Here is a 16,696-nt window from a genome sequence, read left to right as displayed (position 1 = left end):
TATTCTGTTTGTTTGTTTATTTAGCTTATACTTCCACTTCCCAGTCCATCAATGGGAGAAGTCAGGGCAGGACCTAAATCAAGGAAAGGTCACAGAGGAACACTACTTATGGTTTTCTCTTAATGGCTTGTTCAGTCTGCTTTTTTATACAAGATAAGACCACCTGCTCAGGTGTGGGACTATCCACAGCAAGCTGGACCTCTGACATAGATCGAGGGAACCCACATAAACTTGTCTTGAGCCAATTCAATAAAGACATTTTCTCAGCTGAAGTTCCTTCTTCCCAGATGACCCTGCCTTAAGCCAAGCTGACAAAAAAGTTAGGATAGTCTAACTTGGATAGGTTATAACTTTTAAGTTAGGCTCTATTTATGAATGGCAGTAGTACCAGGGAATAGATGGAGCCTGCAAAATAAACTATGCTGATGGCATCCAACATGTATATAAAGTACTTCTCTGTCAGGCTGTTCTCCAAACACTACCACCACTCCCTCCTTTAACATTCACAACAATCTGTGAAGTATGTCCTGCTGTGACCTCTGGGAAACGATAGCACGGAGTTCTGGAATTTCTGAAAGGCCACATGGTGAGAAGCAAGAACTATAATTAGAATGTTTGCTTCCAGAGCCTGAAACCTCAATAACTACACCATTGTGTGGGACCTCTGGTGACATTCCGTGGTCAGCACTGAGTCTTCCTTTGTGACAGATGCTGCTTAAGTCATGACTGAATGAGGACAGGACCCTCAAGCTAACATACGGCCTGCGAGATGGGCACTTCAGCACAAGGTGATCAAAGTGAGGGCAGTACCCCGAGAAGATACTCCACCACCTGTGCCAATCGAGTGAAGCTGAACATTGCCCATAGCCAACTCTAAGCAGAAAATGCCACATAATACCTCAGGTGGCAAAGGAAATTGTGACACCAGAGAGCAAACAAAGATTGAGGCGCCAGCTCCAAAGATCCAGAATGTTACCAAAGAGCCATATCACAAAGCAGCTAGGGATAGTGGGTGCTATTTGGTGGACTCTGAGGTTAAACATCCATTTCAGACTCACTAGCTATAGTATCTTTCACTGAGTCACTTAACTACTCTAAAGCAGGGGTTCTTTTTTATTAACAAGGATTGTGGGTTCTTTTTAATTGCAAAAGATTAAAACTATTTCATTTATATAATCGTTTTGGGAATCTATGAAAAAATGTAAATGTTAAGCTCAACGCCTAGCACAGAGTAGACCCAAAAAACACCAGTTTCCTTTTTTGGCACAGTGTACTTAGAGAGAGTCTGATCTCTAGGTGTACTAATATTGGGAAAGCAAGTATTTTCCAAAGCAGAGGACACTAAGAATTGGTGTCAGACTCTCTTGACTGGTCATGGGCACTAGTGTATTCCACCACAATTAGAGGAAATCAAGACTATTTATCTTTGGATTTATTTCTAAACAAGGGACAACCATTGGTAAGTTCAGGTTGTCATAGCAACAGCTCTTCCACAGGCCTTGCATCTTTAGGTTGACGCAAGAACACAACTCTGACACCAAATAAAACATCAACAGTGTTCAATGTTAGATAAATTACTAAGTCCTCAGAAATGAAATGAGCCTCTGAGTTTCTTATATTCTGGGGGTTTGATTATAATGTAAAATTTCCCAAACCCCCAATTTTTGAACAATTCAAGCATATAAGGCAAGCATTCTTTGACTGATGATGTTTAAAAGCTCTTCATAAAATGATGCAGCCACCTCATTGATTCCTGCTGTTCTCTCGTCTCCTAATTTCCAGTAGTACATTGATTAACACCTCATTCTATTTTTGCAAGATCTTCATTGTCAGTAAATTATTATTTGTGCCATAGAATTATAATTTTAAGGGAATGTTTTTATGCTGTGATGGATGGATAAAATATACTTTTAACTTGCAGGGCAAGACCAATTTTCCAATACTTGAGTTCTATTTGCTCCAATGCCTTACTGTTATAAAGCACCAATTATGACTAATAGTGGCATTATTCTCACTGCAGTAAGTACTTGGTGTGGTAAAGCATTAAGGACTTGCAACGTGGCACTCAATTTAGTTAACTCCGGGAAATAGTTGATTTCATATAGATTATTACCTCAGTGTCACACTGCTTTCCAAGATCACATGGGCACAGGGCAAGTGGTGTTCTCTATATATTTATATTTAATTCTATGACTCCTTGCTTCATGAAGCACACTCTACAAATCATATTTGCTTTATATTGAAGTTATCAACGTTTGAGCTCTTATTTTCCATCCCAATCCCTAAAATCTTCAATTTCAGAGCTGCGTGCCAGACAAGATAAAAATTACAAAAATGGCAGACTAGAGCATCTTGCCTCTAGCAGCTCAGGAGGGAGGGGAGTCCTCCACTAAGGACTTCTCCACCGGAGAAGTCACAAATGTCATCACTCTTTCAGAGCCCAACCATCTAACTCTCTCACTAGCCACAAGCACAAATTCTTCCAAATTATCTTTTTGCCCCGCTACCCTGACACACCAACTCATAGGCAAGGTTTATAAGTTCTACCCTTTGAGTTATTGCTCTCCATGCTATGCCTAAGTGCTGGTCTTCTCATGTTTAATACTGCACTGTAAAACCTATTTCAGTCTACACATTTTTGCAAGTTAAATTTAAGAACACTATGAAATATGCAAGTTAAGAAAGGTCAATTGTAATCACCTGAACTTCAAAGCAAACCAAACAGGGTAAAGGCCACCTCTCACACATAAATTGCTACAAACTTTCTCTATTCCATCACACCCACCCTTGCAAGGTCTAGATATAATCTGATTGTGCCCTTCTCTTTACTCAGACATTTCTCTTAACCTTGTATGTTCATAAAGAACACCACAGTCCAAAATGTATGTATTGAGTGGCATCTACAGACAGATCATCATGCGTCTCAACACTCTAGAACAGATGACCTGGGACTTACAGCAGCCACATGGAAATTCACCAGTGCTGCATTCCAGAGTTAAATACAAGAGGCGATCCTGTATTCTATAAAGTAACTGAAACATTTTCCTGCAAGACAGAGTAAGGAGCATGAGGACAACTCCTGATTACATATTTCTGAAATTAAAATATGAGTTTTGAAGAATGATCCATTCTGAAACCTGCAGGAGCATCTCTAGCCTTGGCTTTAGACACCATATTTAACCCAAGATCTAACAAGCACCACTATGAGTGATAGGCAAAGGCACACATAGAATGTATACATAAAAATCTAACACATGCAAGTACTTGTCCTCTGGAGAGGTAAATATAACATGAGATGCATAAAAGCAGCCACAAAGCATCAAGGTGGGTCATTTCCAGATAGGAGAGATGGAGTGGGGGGGGAGACCAACCAGCAGATGCTGCCCAAGCAAGCTACACACGAAAAAATAAATTTAACGATTCAAAAATGCCATAAATATCAATGTTCATATTTGGGATTTTCCCAGGAAAATCTCTCTATTTCACTTTGTTATGACTTCATTTCTTCATCAATAAGAAGTTGTTTAATTGCCTGTTCATTAACTTTTGACATCAGAACGAGAAAATGTATTCCCAGGGCAGCAGATTAGCATCTGTGACCTTCCCATTAGTAAGTTAATTATATTGATTCTACAGACTCAAATCACTAAATTAAAAGACCTCCGAATACACACATGCTATTTTGCGACAGTCTTCTTTTCACTTGAGTTCCATCAAGCCAGTGCCTGATCTATAGAATAACCTGAACACCAGAAAAAAGGGGTTCTATCAAAACACATATATCTCTTTAAAGGAACAATAAGACAAAGCAAAAAAAATATATCTGATTTCCTCTCATAACCATCTAACACACGACATGCAGTAGCAGAAAATATATCCCTCCCCAAACTAGAGATTTCCAGTGAGCCACAGTGACAGACAGACAGGTGTAATTTGCCTGTTTTCATTCTGAGATGGTTCTTGAAGTTCTGCTGTACTTATACAATTCAATTCTTGCCCGAGGAAAGGATTCATCATTGCTACTAAAATTGGTGAAAACAAATACTTTCATTTTATCTTTCATTTCCTTCTAAATTATTTCCTTAAGTGGTCAAAGACTATAGGAAGCAGAAACATCATGACAGAGGGAAGTCAGACAAGATACCTAAAGCGACAGAAATGCCTCTAAATTTGGACTCTCAGCTTGGAGATGGACTGAGGCTAGACAGATGTTGGTGTTCATCCTCAACCTGATCAGACACTCACTTGAACTCAAACGTCGGGTCACAGAACACCACTCTCCCACATTCCTTTGCTGTCTTGTTCCACGCTTCCCTCTCCTTCAGTGAGAGCTAATACATGTATACAGTTTTACTTACAATTGTGAAGTTCATGACTTTGAGGATCCAGATAGTCATGGCCAAGTTCACCAGGATTAAAATCATGAGGAGCAGGACAAAGAAATACAGGCATCTTTTCCTCCAGCCGTAAATCCCCACTTTGTATATGTGTGGCCCCTCTGAGCTGGGCATGGTGCTCCTGTGGTGTGGGTACTGTTCCTGAGGCATCTGAAACAAACCAAGCACAGAGAAACGCTCACATCAAACCGCTGAGAGCAAAAAAAAGTGAGGGGATAAACTGATAAAGATACAGCTGGCTGCTGGCTGTCCATTCCCACCTTTCCGACAACTCTTAAAGTCTGTTTTCTCTGGACAAAATCGGCTCTCCCAGGTGTTCAATTCAGTCCCCCTATTGGATGCAACTTTCATCCTTGGGATGTGTGTAAGACACCCACACATATCTTTGAAGGAAAAGATGGAAGTCATTTTCTAAAGAAGTCTTAGAATTCCAATATTCAGAGGACCACCATAGTCCTGCGGTACAATGTAGAATTAGTCTGAGAAAATAAATGAATCCCAACACTGCATAGGTACACCATAAAAATGACTACTAAGGCGATTTATTTTGAGAGTGAAAAACAAAACATCTCACATGCAACAATTTTGCCTGCAGTAGCTGACCTTTAGATCTTTTCTGTGTTTTGGTCTGGTGGGAACAACTTCAAATGACTGTTAAACCTTCACTAAGAATAGGGACTACCCCTTTTTCTACTGTGTGTTAAATTCCACTGTGCTTGAATTGCCAGCCAAGGACTAAGTCTGTGCTGTAAGATGATCTCGGGTCGATCACTCAGCTCCCACTAACTCTCCTATAGATCACAGATGTATCATAGGGGACAACGCCACAGCAGAGTCATCACTCACTGGCATTGTTATGCACAAAGATCAATCAGAAGTAGAAGGAATGGCCTGGGAGCCTGAAGAAAATGAGACTTTATTTTCCATGTAGTCATTCTGTGAAGAAAGGAAACATTCAGAGTCTTACAGTTATACCTGTAAGGTCCCTTGATTTCAATCTGCTAATTTTCTAAAAGGCCCCAGTGAGGATTAGAGAAGTTATCCCTCTGAAGTTGACAAAAGACTTCTGGTACAGCAAGAAGATGAATGACGTAAGAATCTTGGCATGGGAACCTTGCAGTTCTGGCGTGTGGGGCACTCTGGAGGTAAGTGCAGAGAACCTAATGACGCTGCCATCTCACTCTGGCTGTTTCTCTGTGAGCCACCACAGCCACGAGTATCACTATTTAGTCAGATATGGAATGATCACTGGTTGGAAAGATATGATCAATAAACATAAGTGGGTGAAGATATGGTTATCAAGATTTTTTTTTTAAATACACAGTTATAAGTTGACAGAATACAGTGGTTACTTTAAAGAGGAACTCATAGTTTGGGGCATACACAACAGAGTCAGCTGTGTCATTTCTAAAGGCATCTGTAGTCTATTTAGTTAAATAACAATAACAGATTTTATACTCAGTAACCAGCAACACCATAGCCTACCCTACTACTCTAAAGATAGACAAGGCTGAAGGCTATCTGTCTGGAATATATCCTCACTCAACCTCAACTAAGCATCCCTATCCAAAAGGAATGTAATGATTACAGTGACTGGTCTCCACTGTTAGAATCTGGGGCTCAGGGAGACCATTGTAAAATACTCTGCCCAGGGGATTCTAATAATTTGAAAGTATTTGAAATACATAGCTCACTCTTTAAAACTTCTTTTTATAATATGGCTATGTTCAGATAAAATCTTGTAACTATGATGTCAAATATCAAGAAAACAGAGCTCCTTGGAATATCTTCAAAAAACCCTCTGGGTCCCAGGAAGCAGTGATTTTTGTCCAACAGCATTATTGACTGGCCAGAGATCTCAAAGCTCTGTCAAACCACAGGGTTAGGATTCAGATCTCGTGCTGAGTGGCTTAATGGCCTTCTCTGATTGGCATGGGGCTTTTTATTCCCACTATACTCCTAACTCTTTCATTTGCAGCTCTGTAAAATGAACCAAGAGCAAGATAGGCAGGGAGGAGCTTCCTGGGCGAGGTTATAGTGGAAGGCATTACTGGCAAACATAAGAACTACTGTAACTCATAGGAGTAACTCTCTACTAGGTGAGGAACTCATATAAGCTGAGGATGTTATGTTTTCCTCATCAACAATCCAAATATGTTAAATTGCTAAAAACAAATAGGGAAAACAATTTTGAATCTGTCTTTATTCTTGTTCTTTCTTAGAAAAATAATTACTGTCCAACAAATGAAGTTGAAGGTTTGAGTCCTCACTGGGACAGGCCCGTTTGAACAACCTTTGAAGAAGCCCCAGTACTGTGAGATCAGCAGTCAAATATTCCTATGGAGCTGATCATAAAGGCTGCTGTCAGCGGAATTAATTAAACTCTTCCTTTCTCTACTCTGCTTTCCATTCACATTAGAGCTTTGGAGGACTTAGAGGTACCTTGGAGATTCAATTAAGAGGAAACTGAACTAAGAGTTCATACAGTTGGGCAGGTAGAGGATATATTTTTTCATGATTTTTGGCATCAATACAGGTACATCATTGATGGCTCTCCTGCTGTTGGTGTGTGTTTTGGGGATAATTCTTTCAACTCATGGCATCAACTTACTGAACATGGGGTCATGACCAAAATGGTGGGCAGCATCATATTCATATATATATATATATATATATATATATATATATATATATGATAAAAACTAGAATAAAATTATTAATAATCAACTACTGTACTACATCAAAACTTCCTGGTCACACAATTATCAATTGCCTTTTATTTGACAACTGTTTACTACTGTAATTTTGTATATATATATATATATATATATGCAACAGGAAATTTTCACATGAGTAAAAATTTAAATCTACAGCTCAATTTTATGAATACTTAGTCAAATCTAAAATTCTGTACTCTCGTGAAACATCTAGTCAAAACAAAAATTCTTTACTCTCATGAAAATATTAAATTCACTACATATAATTACAAATACTATTTCTTTTTAAAAAATTACACTAAATGGAATTAATTGAATTACTTGTGTCTACAAGTTATATGCAACACATATTCTTATACAGAATTATAAGCTTTAAAAAATACAACTATTAATAATTAAAACTGCCCATCAAAACTGCAGTGGGAGACAATTATCTGCCTAATATTTGTAAACAAAATACAGTAGTAAACAGTTGTCAAATAAAAAGGCAATTGAAAACTATGTGACCAGGAAGTATGGATGTAGTACAGTTGATTGCTAATAATTTTACCCTAGTCTTTTTTACCATATCATCTTTTAAAAACTAATTATTTTCTTTTCTCATTATAATTACCTATTAATGGCTTTACCACAAGTTTGTTCTAAGTATAAAGAATTTTTTTTCTTTAAAACGTCACTAAAAATATTTATTTAACTTCTATACTCACAAATCTAGGGTCTTACCACAGCCTCCTTCCTATAAAGCACCTCAGACATATCAAGGGCCAGGGAAGCACCACAGACGATGGTATGCCATGGACCCAGAGGAGAGACAGTACAAATGTCCCATAAGTGAAGTTCCTAATGCTTGAGGAAACCTAAGAAATCACCCTGAGATCCATCTTAAAGACAGACTATTTGGCCTCATACTTAGATATTTTAAATCAGGAATTCTAGGGTGTCGCGTGAAACCATATTTTTAGAAAGCCTCAAGCTGATTGTGTCACTGATTGGCGCATGCCCTGAAACATACAAAGGCTGGACATAGAACCATAACCCAGGCCTCCCGTCGTCTCCATTGCTTCTCTTTGGGTCAACATCTTCCTGTCTTCACTTTCTCAATCCTTTATGATTTTGAGGCACCTTGAACCTTTGTTTTCTAGCATCCTACCGCAGAATTTTAGTTTTGAAATGTAATTTGAAACGAGGATGGCTATTTTATTGCTATCTTAAATTAATTAGCTGTTAAAGCAACAATAGCTTTACAGCAACTTTACTGGTGCCTAACTACTCACCAGATCATCTCCTATACAATTTGCATATACAACTAAAAACCTAGCTGGATAGTCATTGTTATTAGGAGTTATTATTCAGCAGACAGAATAGAAGCAAGCAATAGAGCTAATAGAACCAAGGGATAGAGTCTGAACTGCCGTAATTTAATCCTAAGGTCTTCATAGTTTTCTGCACTTCCTATTTGTTTTTCTATTCTCATTAACACCCAGGGATTTCATATTTTGGTTTGTTGTTGACAATTTCATCTACTGAAATAGTCTATTAGAGACATCCATCTTCAAATTACACTGAACTTTTCTTGTTGCTCATTTTTCTTGGACCTTGAAGTTTTATGCTGTGCCAGTTTCCCTTCCTGCCTGGCATTCATTTCTTTTTCTTTCCTCCTTTGCATTCGTGATATTGTGGGCTTAGATTTACTCCTTCATCTCTGATTACTGTCTTTCCTAGATCTTTTCTCTGCTTTTATCTTCCAAGATTATGTTATGACTCAATGTTCTATTTCTCCTTAGAGATGAGCATCCGATGTCATCTGTTTCATTTATACCTTTTATAAAGATAAAATTGTTTCATCTTCTAACCCCAGTTTTCACATCAAATTTGTCTATGTAAGTATTGTTCATCCATTTTTTTCTGCCCATCAGATGGTTCTAGAATTTTGATCAAATTCCATAATATATTCTAAGGATAAGATCAGCAACCAAAGGCACTCTGCCTTCATGAAGCTTACAGTCAAAACAGTGAAGTAGATGTGTAAGGACAGAAAAGAGATAATATTAAGTTCCTATACCGTACAACTAGTGTATGTATAAAAAAGGTATAAAAAATACTTTATAATGACTGACTATGAACTATCAATACGTAATGTCTAAGCTGGGACACTGAGAGGGAGAATGGCAATTAGGACTAGGTAGTATCCTAGGGGGTGGGGATGGGGGGCAGAGACAGTACTCTGATGCACAGGCAGCCACAGGTCTGACTTGAGACAGTCAGAAATGGACTAGAGGTGGATGGGGTGAAAACAGTGAATGAAGACAGAAGAGGCTGAACCCTGGAGAACCTAGTGAGAAGTTTGGGGCTTCTGAAAAATGCAAGGAAAACTATAACAGTATATGAAATCAAAATCCAATTCACAACCTTGCAAAGTGCACAGAAGTGCCTAGACCATAATAGTGATAAAAATAGATAGTTGTTGCTTGATGATGATTAACTACTTTTTCCAAATTCTATAAAAGCCATGCGTTCAATAACTCCATAATGGTGAATTGTCCAGACAAACAAATCTTATCCAGCTAAATATACTTCCTAGGGCATTTTCTTACATATATGGGGGAAATATTGGTAGTAGAAGTCTCATCAAGCAGTGTCTTCTGGACAGAACAGGACCACTATACTCATCAACTTACGGCTTCTGTGGCTGTCTTCACAAGACTTCCTAAGACCTGCATAGTTAACATCTCTGCATGAAAGTAGAGGGGGATCCCCTATCCCTAGCTGAGGAGACAGGTCCTGACCAGGAGAGTGAGAGACACTTTTCTTATTGTTTGTTGCTTGAGACATGGTTTCTTTGTATAGACCTGGCTATTCTGGAACTTGCTCTGTGGTCCAGGTTGGCCCAGAACTCATCACAATCCACCTGACTCTACCTCCCAAGTGCTGGGATTAAAGGTTTATGCTACCATTGATCAGCTCAAAGGGTCAGTTTTCTTCAAAGGGGAAGCTTGAAAGTCAATCAAGTTCCAGTGACTAACCCAGCATACACATGTATATGAGCAGCACAAACTGGACTCGGCGGGCTATTTAGAAGAAGGGAATGGAATTGGGAGATGGGGTGTGACAGGAGATCTTGGAGGATTTAGGAGAGAAGTATGGGTTGAAGATGTCAGAATACACTGTAGGCATATATGAAATTCATACCTAAATAAAATATTTAAGAAGAGGAATCACAAGGCAGGAATAGTTTCTATCAGTATTTTCACAACTTCTTTATGTTGTTATATAGAATCTTTTAACATTATGTGTATTTCTGAATACAGGCTCACCTCTCCTAAGAATATAAAATTTTATTGACCTCCAATAGCATCAGAAAGGGCTCATATAGCTGGTTTTTTTCAATAAATGAAGAAATGAAAACCACAGCAATGTTAAGTAGACCATACCCTCTAACTGTAAACTAACACACAGCTCTCAAAGGACAAGGGATGAACACATGCACAGTCTTTGGCTTTCCAAAGCACAGCTGTACTAGTGCTGGGAAGGCTTACATCCAAAGCATTACTCCACACTTTCAGAAGGTTATTTTCAGTGTTCACCAGTTCACAAACAAATGCAGCCGACTTAAACCTAACCTTTTCCCCAAGTATAAAGTAGCCATGGGCTTATGCTTCCCAGGGAATGAATATGGCAAGCGTTCTCTTGCTTGACCATTAGGTAGGCATAAATAGCCAATGGTTAATGTTATAACAACACATAGTTTCAGACTAGGTGACTGAATACATGAAGAACTCAAAAGGTTAAATAAAAAAGCATGTAAGCAACTCAAATCAGCAAACTGGCGAATGAGATAAATTGATGGTTCTCAAAAAAAAAAAAGAAGTACAAATGACCATTGGATATATCTTTTCTTTTCAAAAGCTTTAGACATCAGAGAAATAAAAACCAAAATCTACCTCACCCCAGTCAGAATTGGTATTACTAAAAACAAATAACAAAAATACTTGTGGAGATGTGGGAAAATTATACATGACTGCTGGGAATGTGAATTTGTCTAGTTCTTGGAGAAACATGTACGGAGGTGGCTCCAAAAACTATAAACAATCCCATGATAAAGTCTAGCTGTACAGATGTTCATAAGTCAGCATAGCACAGAAATTCCTACATATTCATGCTTATCTTGACTCTATCCACAAAGTCAAGTTACAGAACAAGCCTAGGTATTGCTCAACAAAGAATGGATAAAGAAAATAGTGCTGTGAGACAATGGTCCCATACCCTATAAAGATTTGTCTCTTGTATTGATTTAATAAAATGTTGATTGGTCAAATAGGCAGGTCGGCCAGAATAGGAAAATCCTGAAAAGAGGACAGGCTCAGTCTGCAGTCATCACCCAAATGCAGAGGAATCAAGATGAGAATGGCTAACTGATAAAGATACCAAACTATTGACTAACACAGACAAGAATGATGCGTTATTGTAAGATGTAAGAGTTAGTTAATAAGAAAGCCTGAGCTAATAGGCCAACTGGTTTGTAATTAATGTAGGCCTCTGTGTGTTTCTTTGGGACTAAATGGCTACTGGACTGGGTGGGAAAGAAGCACCTGTCAACAGAGTAGAAGGACTAGTAGAATATTCTAATATAAAGTCTTAGTCTTTAAGTTATATAGGTATTAAAAATTATAGTTCAATAGTCAAAAAAAAGGAATAGCAGAGTCTGGGACCAGCCTTAGTGCTTAGACACTGTATCCATTGTCCCTGTCCTCAAGGAAGCTGCACAGCTTCACAGGGAAGGGTACACTTCTGTAATAAGAATCAACATCCCTCCAGACACAGAGAGCAAGCATATTGCATGGTAGTGTTACTGTTGATGCTCCTTCCTAAACAGAGTTGGTGTCATGGAATTTCTTAGGGTAATCCTTTTCTGTCTGTCTTACATCCTTTCATGAGTAGGTAGAGGATGCTGGATGGTTCTCAGGCAAACACACAGAGCTAATATGCTCAGTGGGTTTACATATGGTGCTTTGTTATTGCCAGAAGCCAGTAAATGTTTTAGTTTCAACAAATTTATTCTTAAGAGAAAAAAATCGTGTCTCCAAAGTGTAAGAGTCATCTACAATATACTTACAAGGTCTGATTTATAATTTGTTATGTAAGAATGTATTAGATATTGGAGGGGGTGCTATAAAATTTAAAGGTATATTAATGTAATCAAGGTTTCCGGCTATTTTCTTCTTTTCCTTCCTCCCTCCCTCCCTTCCTTCTTTTTTCATTTTTCTTTTTGAAGTCATGCAAAATGTGATGGGCCAATTAGCTCTACTAATGAGGGATGGTTCAGGGCAAAGGCATTGGCTGGCAGTTTACTTGTTGACAGTGTTTGACTCTGCTGACCATCCTGCTTCTCATTATTGTCTTTCATAAGGGAGGATATAGATGTATGTGGAAGAATATGTTCAAAATATAATATCTTCTTTAATATAATCCTTCTTTATGCAGTACCGGAAATTGAAACTAGGGTACCATGCACATCAGGTAAGCACTTGCCTTCTTATCCACAGTCACAATCTTTTGAAAGATTAAAAAAAATGTCAGGGTTCAAAATGAGTAGAGTTCTGTTTAGTTATATATTTTGCATGGAAAAATATGAGGCAAAGCACAGACCTTGCCTTCAACTACGTTCCTTGCCCCTATCTTTTCCATAGGTAAAAAAACCCAAACTGAACTTCTAACCACACTGTGGACCAGTCACAGGTAGATTCTGGAACAGAGAGGCCTTCAGAAGGATGAAAACTGCCCCATCTGAGCTTCTATCAACCTCTTAATTTAATAAGAGAGGCAGATAGCAAACACTCAAATTGTTGAAACTCTCAGAATTAGCTGCTGCCTGGAAGAAAGCATCAAGGGTCCCTAGCACAGAGAACAGAGGCAACCAACCCACTGTGGTCACAGAAGACCAGTCTGACATAGTGACATCTAGGGTGAGAAAAAGAGAGAAACAGGTTTCCAAAGCAGTCACAGCAAGCTTCGCATTGCTGAATGGTATGTTCAAGGCCTGGACGAGAGTGAGTTCAGAAAAGAAAAAGCACCGAGTCTATAGAATAAGGAGAGATGCTAGCATATGTACCACACACCATGATAGAGATAGGGGCAAATGCAGAAGTGCACACTGCATATTATCATATTTGGTAATGAGTATGATGCAAATCAAGAGAGGTGGGGTGTTTGGTGATGCCTCATGTCAAAAATTCTGGTAACATGGAAAAGCAAACCCAAATTACATAATTGTACAACTCCTGATGAGTTTTTTAAATAGCAGGCAGAAGTTCCTGTACAGGCTCATTATAGTTTTCTGAGCTGATTATGGCATATGAACCATTTTGGATTATCTTGGCACATGCACAGCCTTCTATTATCCATGTTAATTTTGTGCTTTCTGATTTAAAACTATTTGCTGTTAAGGGTTGCTTTCATTCAGCCATACAAACATTAGTCTTGGATTGTTAATATCTGGCACATCTTTGGAAAATTGTAACAAACTTGTCGCTCTGAGATTTGATGGAATAATCAACTTTTTTTTTCCTCATAAAATTCATCCAGGAAAGTCAATGACTAACTACAGTCTAAGAATGACTTTTTCCTGTAAAATGAATATTTGGGTTAATTTGAAAGTCAGGAATTCTACATTTAGCTTCCTGAGAGTTGGAATATATAAATAGTAAACAACTTCTATTAAAAATTAGACAGATGTGTGCATTTAAAAGAACAGACATTTAAGAATGTCTCATCTAACTTTTAACCCCTCTCTCTTGAGGCAACCACTTTACTGGACTTTTAAGAAAAATCATTCTAGAAATGATAGATACATAGAGAGGCCATATTCAATATGTATAATTATGTAACTGTACAACTTTTGATGAGTTTGTATAATATAATATAATTATAATATAATCCAAAGCGCACACACACGTTTGAATTTGCCTTTTCATACTAATGAGAGCTAGTTTCACAGACTCTTCTAAATTTAAGTTGTCATCTTTTTCTAAGCAACAGAAAACATGCAGAAATCTGTTTATTTATATCTTTGAGATTGAATTTCAGATATCCTCGGCTATTCTTTACCTCTCACTCTCTGTGCCGACAAGTCTTGATATCCTGATCCCCTTAAGAACTGTGATTACAAACACAATCATAACACTTCCTTTCAAAACTATATCTTTAACAGCTGGACCATTTAAAATTGTATGGATGAAGGATATTTATGTTCATTCATCTAAATCTGAAGAGATATGAAAACGGAGGCTATTCTGCATAATCTTCTTTCTCCTGTGTTTATTTAAACCGATACTTGGCAGTTTCTACACTGCACAGACACCTGGCAACAAGACTGACTCTGTAACTCTCACAGAATTTGTGTCTCAGTGGAGGAAACAAAGAAATAGTCGTGGTTAATATGGATCATCAACTTAATTTGGTTGAGAAAATTTAAGAGATGAGTAAAACACAATTCTTGGTGTGTCTGCAGAAACTCATTTTCAGAACAGGTTCATTAAGCGGTGAAGCCCCACCCTGAATATGGGCAGGAGCATCTTATCCACTGGAGATAGGAGACAGCTATTATCCCCACTTCCCATTTTTCATGCCATTCTCCTTTGTCACCTCCTCCTTTCATCATGACAGAAACCTCTTAAATCTTGAGTCCAAATAAATCTTCCCTGCTTTTAAGTTACATCTGAAATCCCATCATAACAGAAAGTATGATATACAAATAAACACGTAACTTCATACATATATATCTGGTTATCAACCTCATGAAGGAAAAATGAAGCAGCAGCAAAGGACAATGTTTGGGGTTCTGCTTATGTGGAAGGGCTCTTCCAGAGGAAGCACTTCATAATGGAGGGCTTGGAGGGAAAAACATGAATGAACAAGCTAATACTCATAAGGAGCTGTGGAGTAACGGAATCAGGAAATTTGGAGCAAGGTCTTGGGCTGGGTGTGTTTGCCATGTGTGAAGGGTGTTTTCTAGACCATGGAAGGCCACAGAGAGATTGAAAACAAGGGTGATACAGGTTGCTAAGAGGCTGTGCAGGCTTGTACAACATGCCCTCTGCAGTCCAACTCAGCTGTGATGCTGATTGCAACAGTAACTACTGCAGAGGTAAGATGTAAGGACGAGATGAAATGAACTACATTGCTCGAGGCAAGTAGCTGTCCAAGATGAGAATGGAAGCTGTGGACCCCTCTGGGGAAAGGTGATAAAGTCCAGACCTGTGCAGATAGAGGAAGGAGGGACAAGAATTGTATGTGGAGACAATTGGGAAAACACAGCTAAGCAACCCTGCTGTTGACTGTGACAGGGCATGAGAAAGTTCAGGAGTCCAAACAGATAATGGTTCTGGCAAAGCATCGTGGAGAATGAGCATGCCATTTCCCAGAGCACAGCATTGAGGAAGCAGAGGCTCAAAGGAAAGACGGTGCATATGAGGAAAGAGGAGTAGGAAATGTGGAAATGAATATACTCTCCAAAGTTCTGGTGTCACAGAGGCACCTGGAAACAGCTTTGGAATTTAGGCAGGAAACCAACTTTAGACACAAGAGAGCAAGTTTCCAACATAAAAATATTAAGTACTAAGTACAAATAACTTGAATTTAAACATAAAGTACTTTTTTCTAATGAACCAGAAGATTGTTGAGTATCTTTATGTATGTCATTTATCATCATTTTAGAGAGGGGAAGTGTGAAATGCCATTGGAATTTTTTTATTTAGACAGAATGGTATCTGTGATATACCATTTGTACTAGTAACTATAAGACGTATGAGTGTGTCCATTCCTCACAATTTCTGAGAAGTTAATAATTAGAACCATTTCATCAATAAAGAAATAGTAGACCCAAAGAATGCAGGAATATTCTCAAGAAACCTCAGTAGGATTTAGCTAGTTTTGGGACACAGAAACCATGTTTTCTTTGTATCACATGCAGAGTGAGGCAAAGACCTAGATTTTTCTGAGTACAAGATAAGGCACTTACAATTACCATGAAGGTGTGTGGAATGCATTGAAATGTTCATAATCATTGCCACCACCTTCCAAGTTTTGGTTTTCCTTCAGGTCCTTCTGTGGCACTCTTCTGTGTATTTGAACTACATCAATGAGCAAAGATAAAGGCCCCCTCCATGGTCTCTTTGCAGGTAAGAAGCAGTGATGGAGGAGACAGACAACCAACATAAAAACACAATAATATTTTATGAGTTGGAGGAACGATCAAGGGATAGGGTAGCCTCATAAATGTTGTATTTGAGAAAAGATGTTAAAGAATATCAAGAGCTGTTGAAGAGCTGGTTTATAAAGAAATCACTCTTCATATAGATGGGATATTCAATATTGCAAGTTGAAGACCAGAGATGAATGTGTGAGAGCACTCTTGAATAGAAGTCATCAAAAGCCTGATTGCAGATGTAATTCTGTCATCTGTACAAGCAAATGAAGCTGTGTCCCTCTACCATGGTTATTGTCTGGGGAATCCTTTCAACTCACCCAGCACTACATTGAGCCAGTACTTTCTAAATACTCATGGATGTTTTGGAACAAAATCAG

At 38.4% G+C, this 16,696-nt stretch overlaps 1 protein-coding gene across 2 annotated transcripts in view; it reads right to left on the bottom strand.

The window, feature by feature from the left end:
- The window catches only part of Sgcd (sarcoglycan delta), a 682,952-nt gene that overhangs the window by 348,280 nt on the left and 317,976 nt on the right, over positions 1-16,696 (bottom strand). For both annotated transcript variants that reach the window (XM_041676147.1, XM_041676146.1), the window contains one exon: positions 4,359-4,547. In XM_041676147.1, coding sequence (XP_041532081.1) covers positions 4,359-4,547 — 189 coding nt within the window. The remainder of the gene's footprint in view (positions 1-4,358; positions 4,548-16,696) is intronic.

This window comes from Microtus oregoni, unplaced genomic scaffold (assembly GCF_018167655.1).
Source record: "Microtus oregoni isolate MIOR12 unplaced genomic scaffold, Mior012 000027F_ref0000203, whole genome shotgun sequence".
Classification (NCBI taxonomy): Eukaryota; Metazoa; Chordata; class Mammalia; order Rodentia; family Cricetidae; genus Microtus; species Microtus oregoni.
This window is presented reverse-complemented; position numbering and strand designations above follow the sequence as displayed.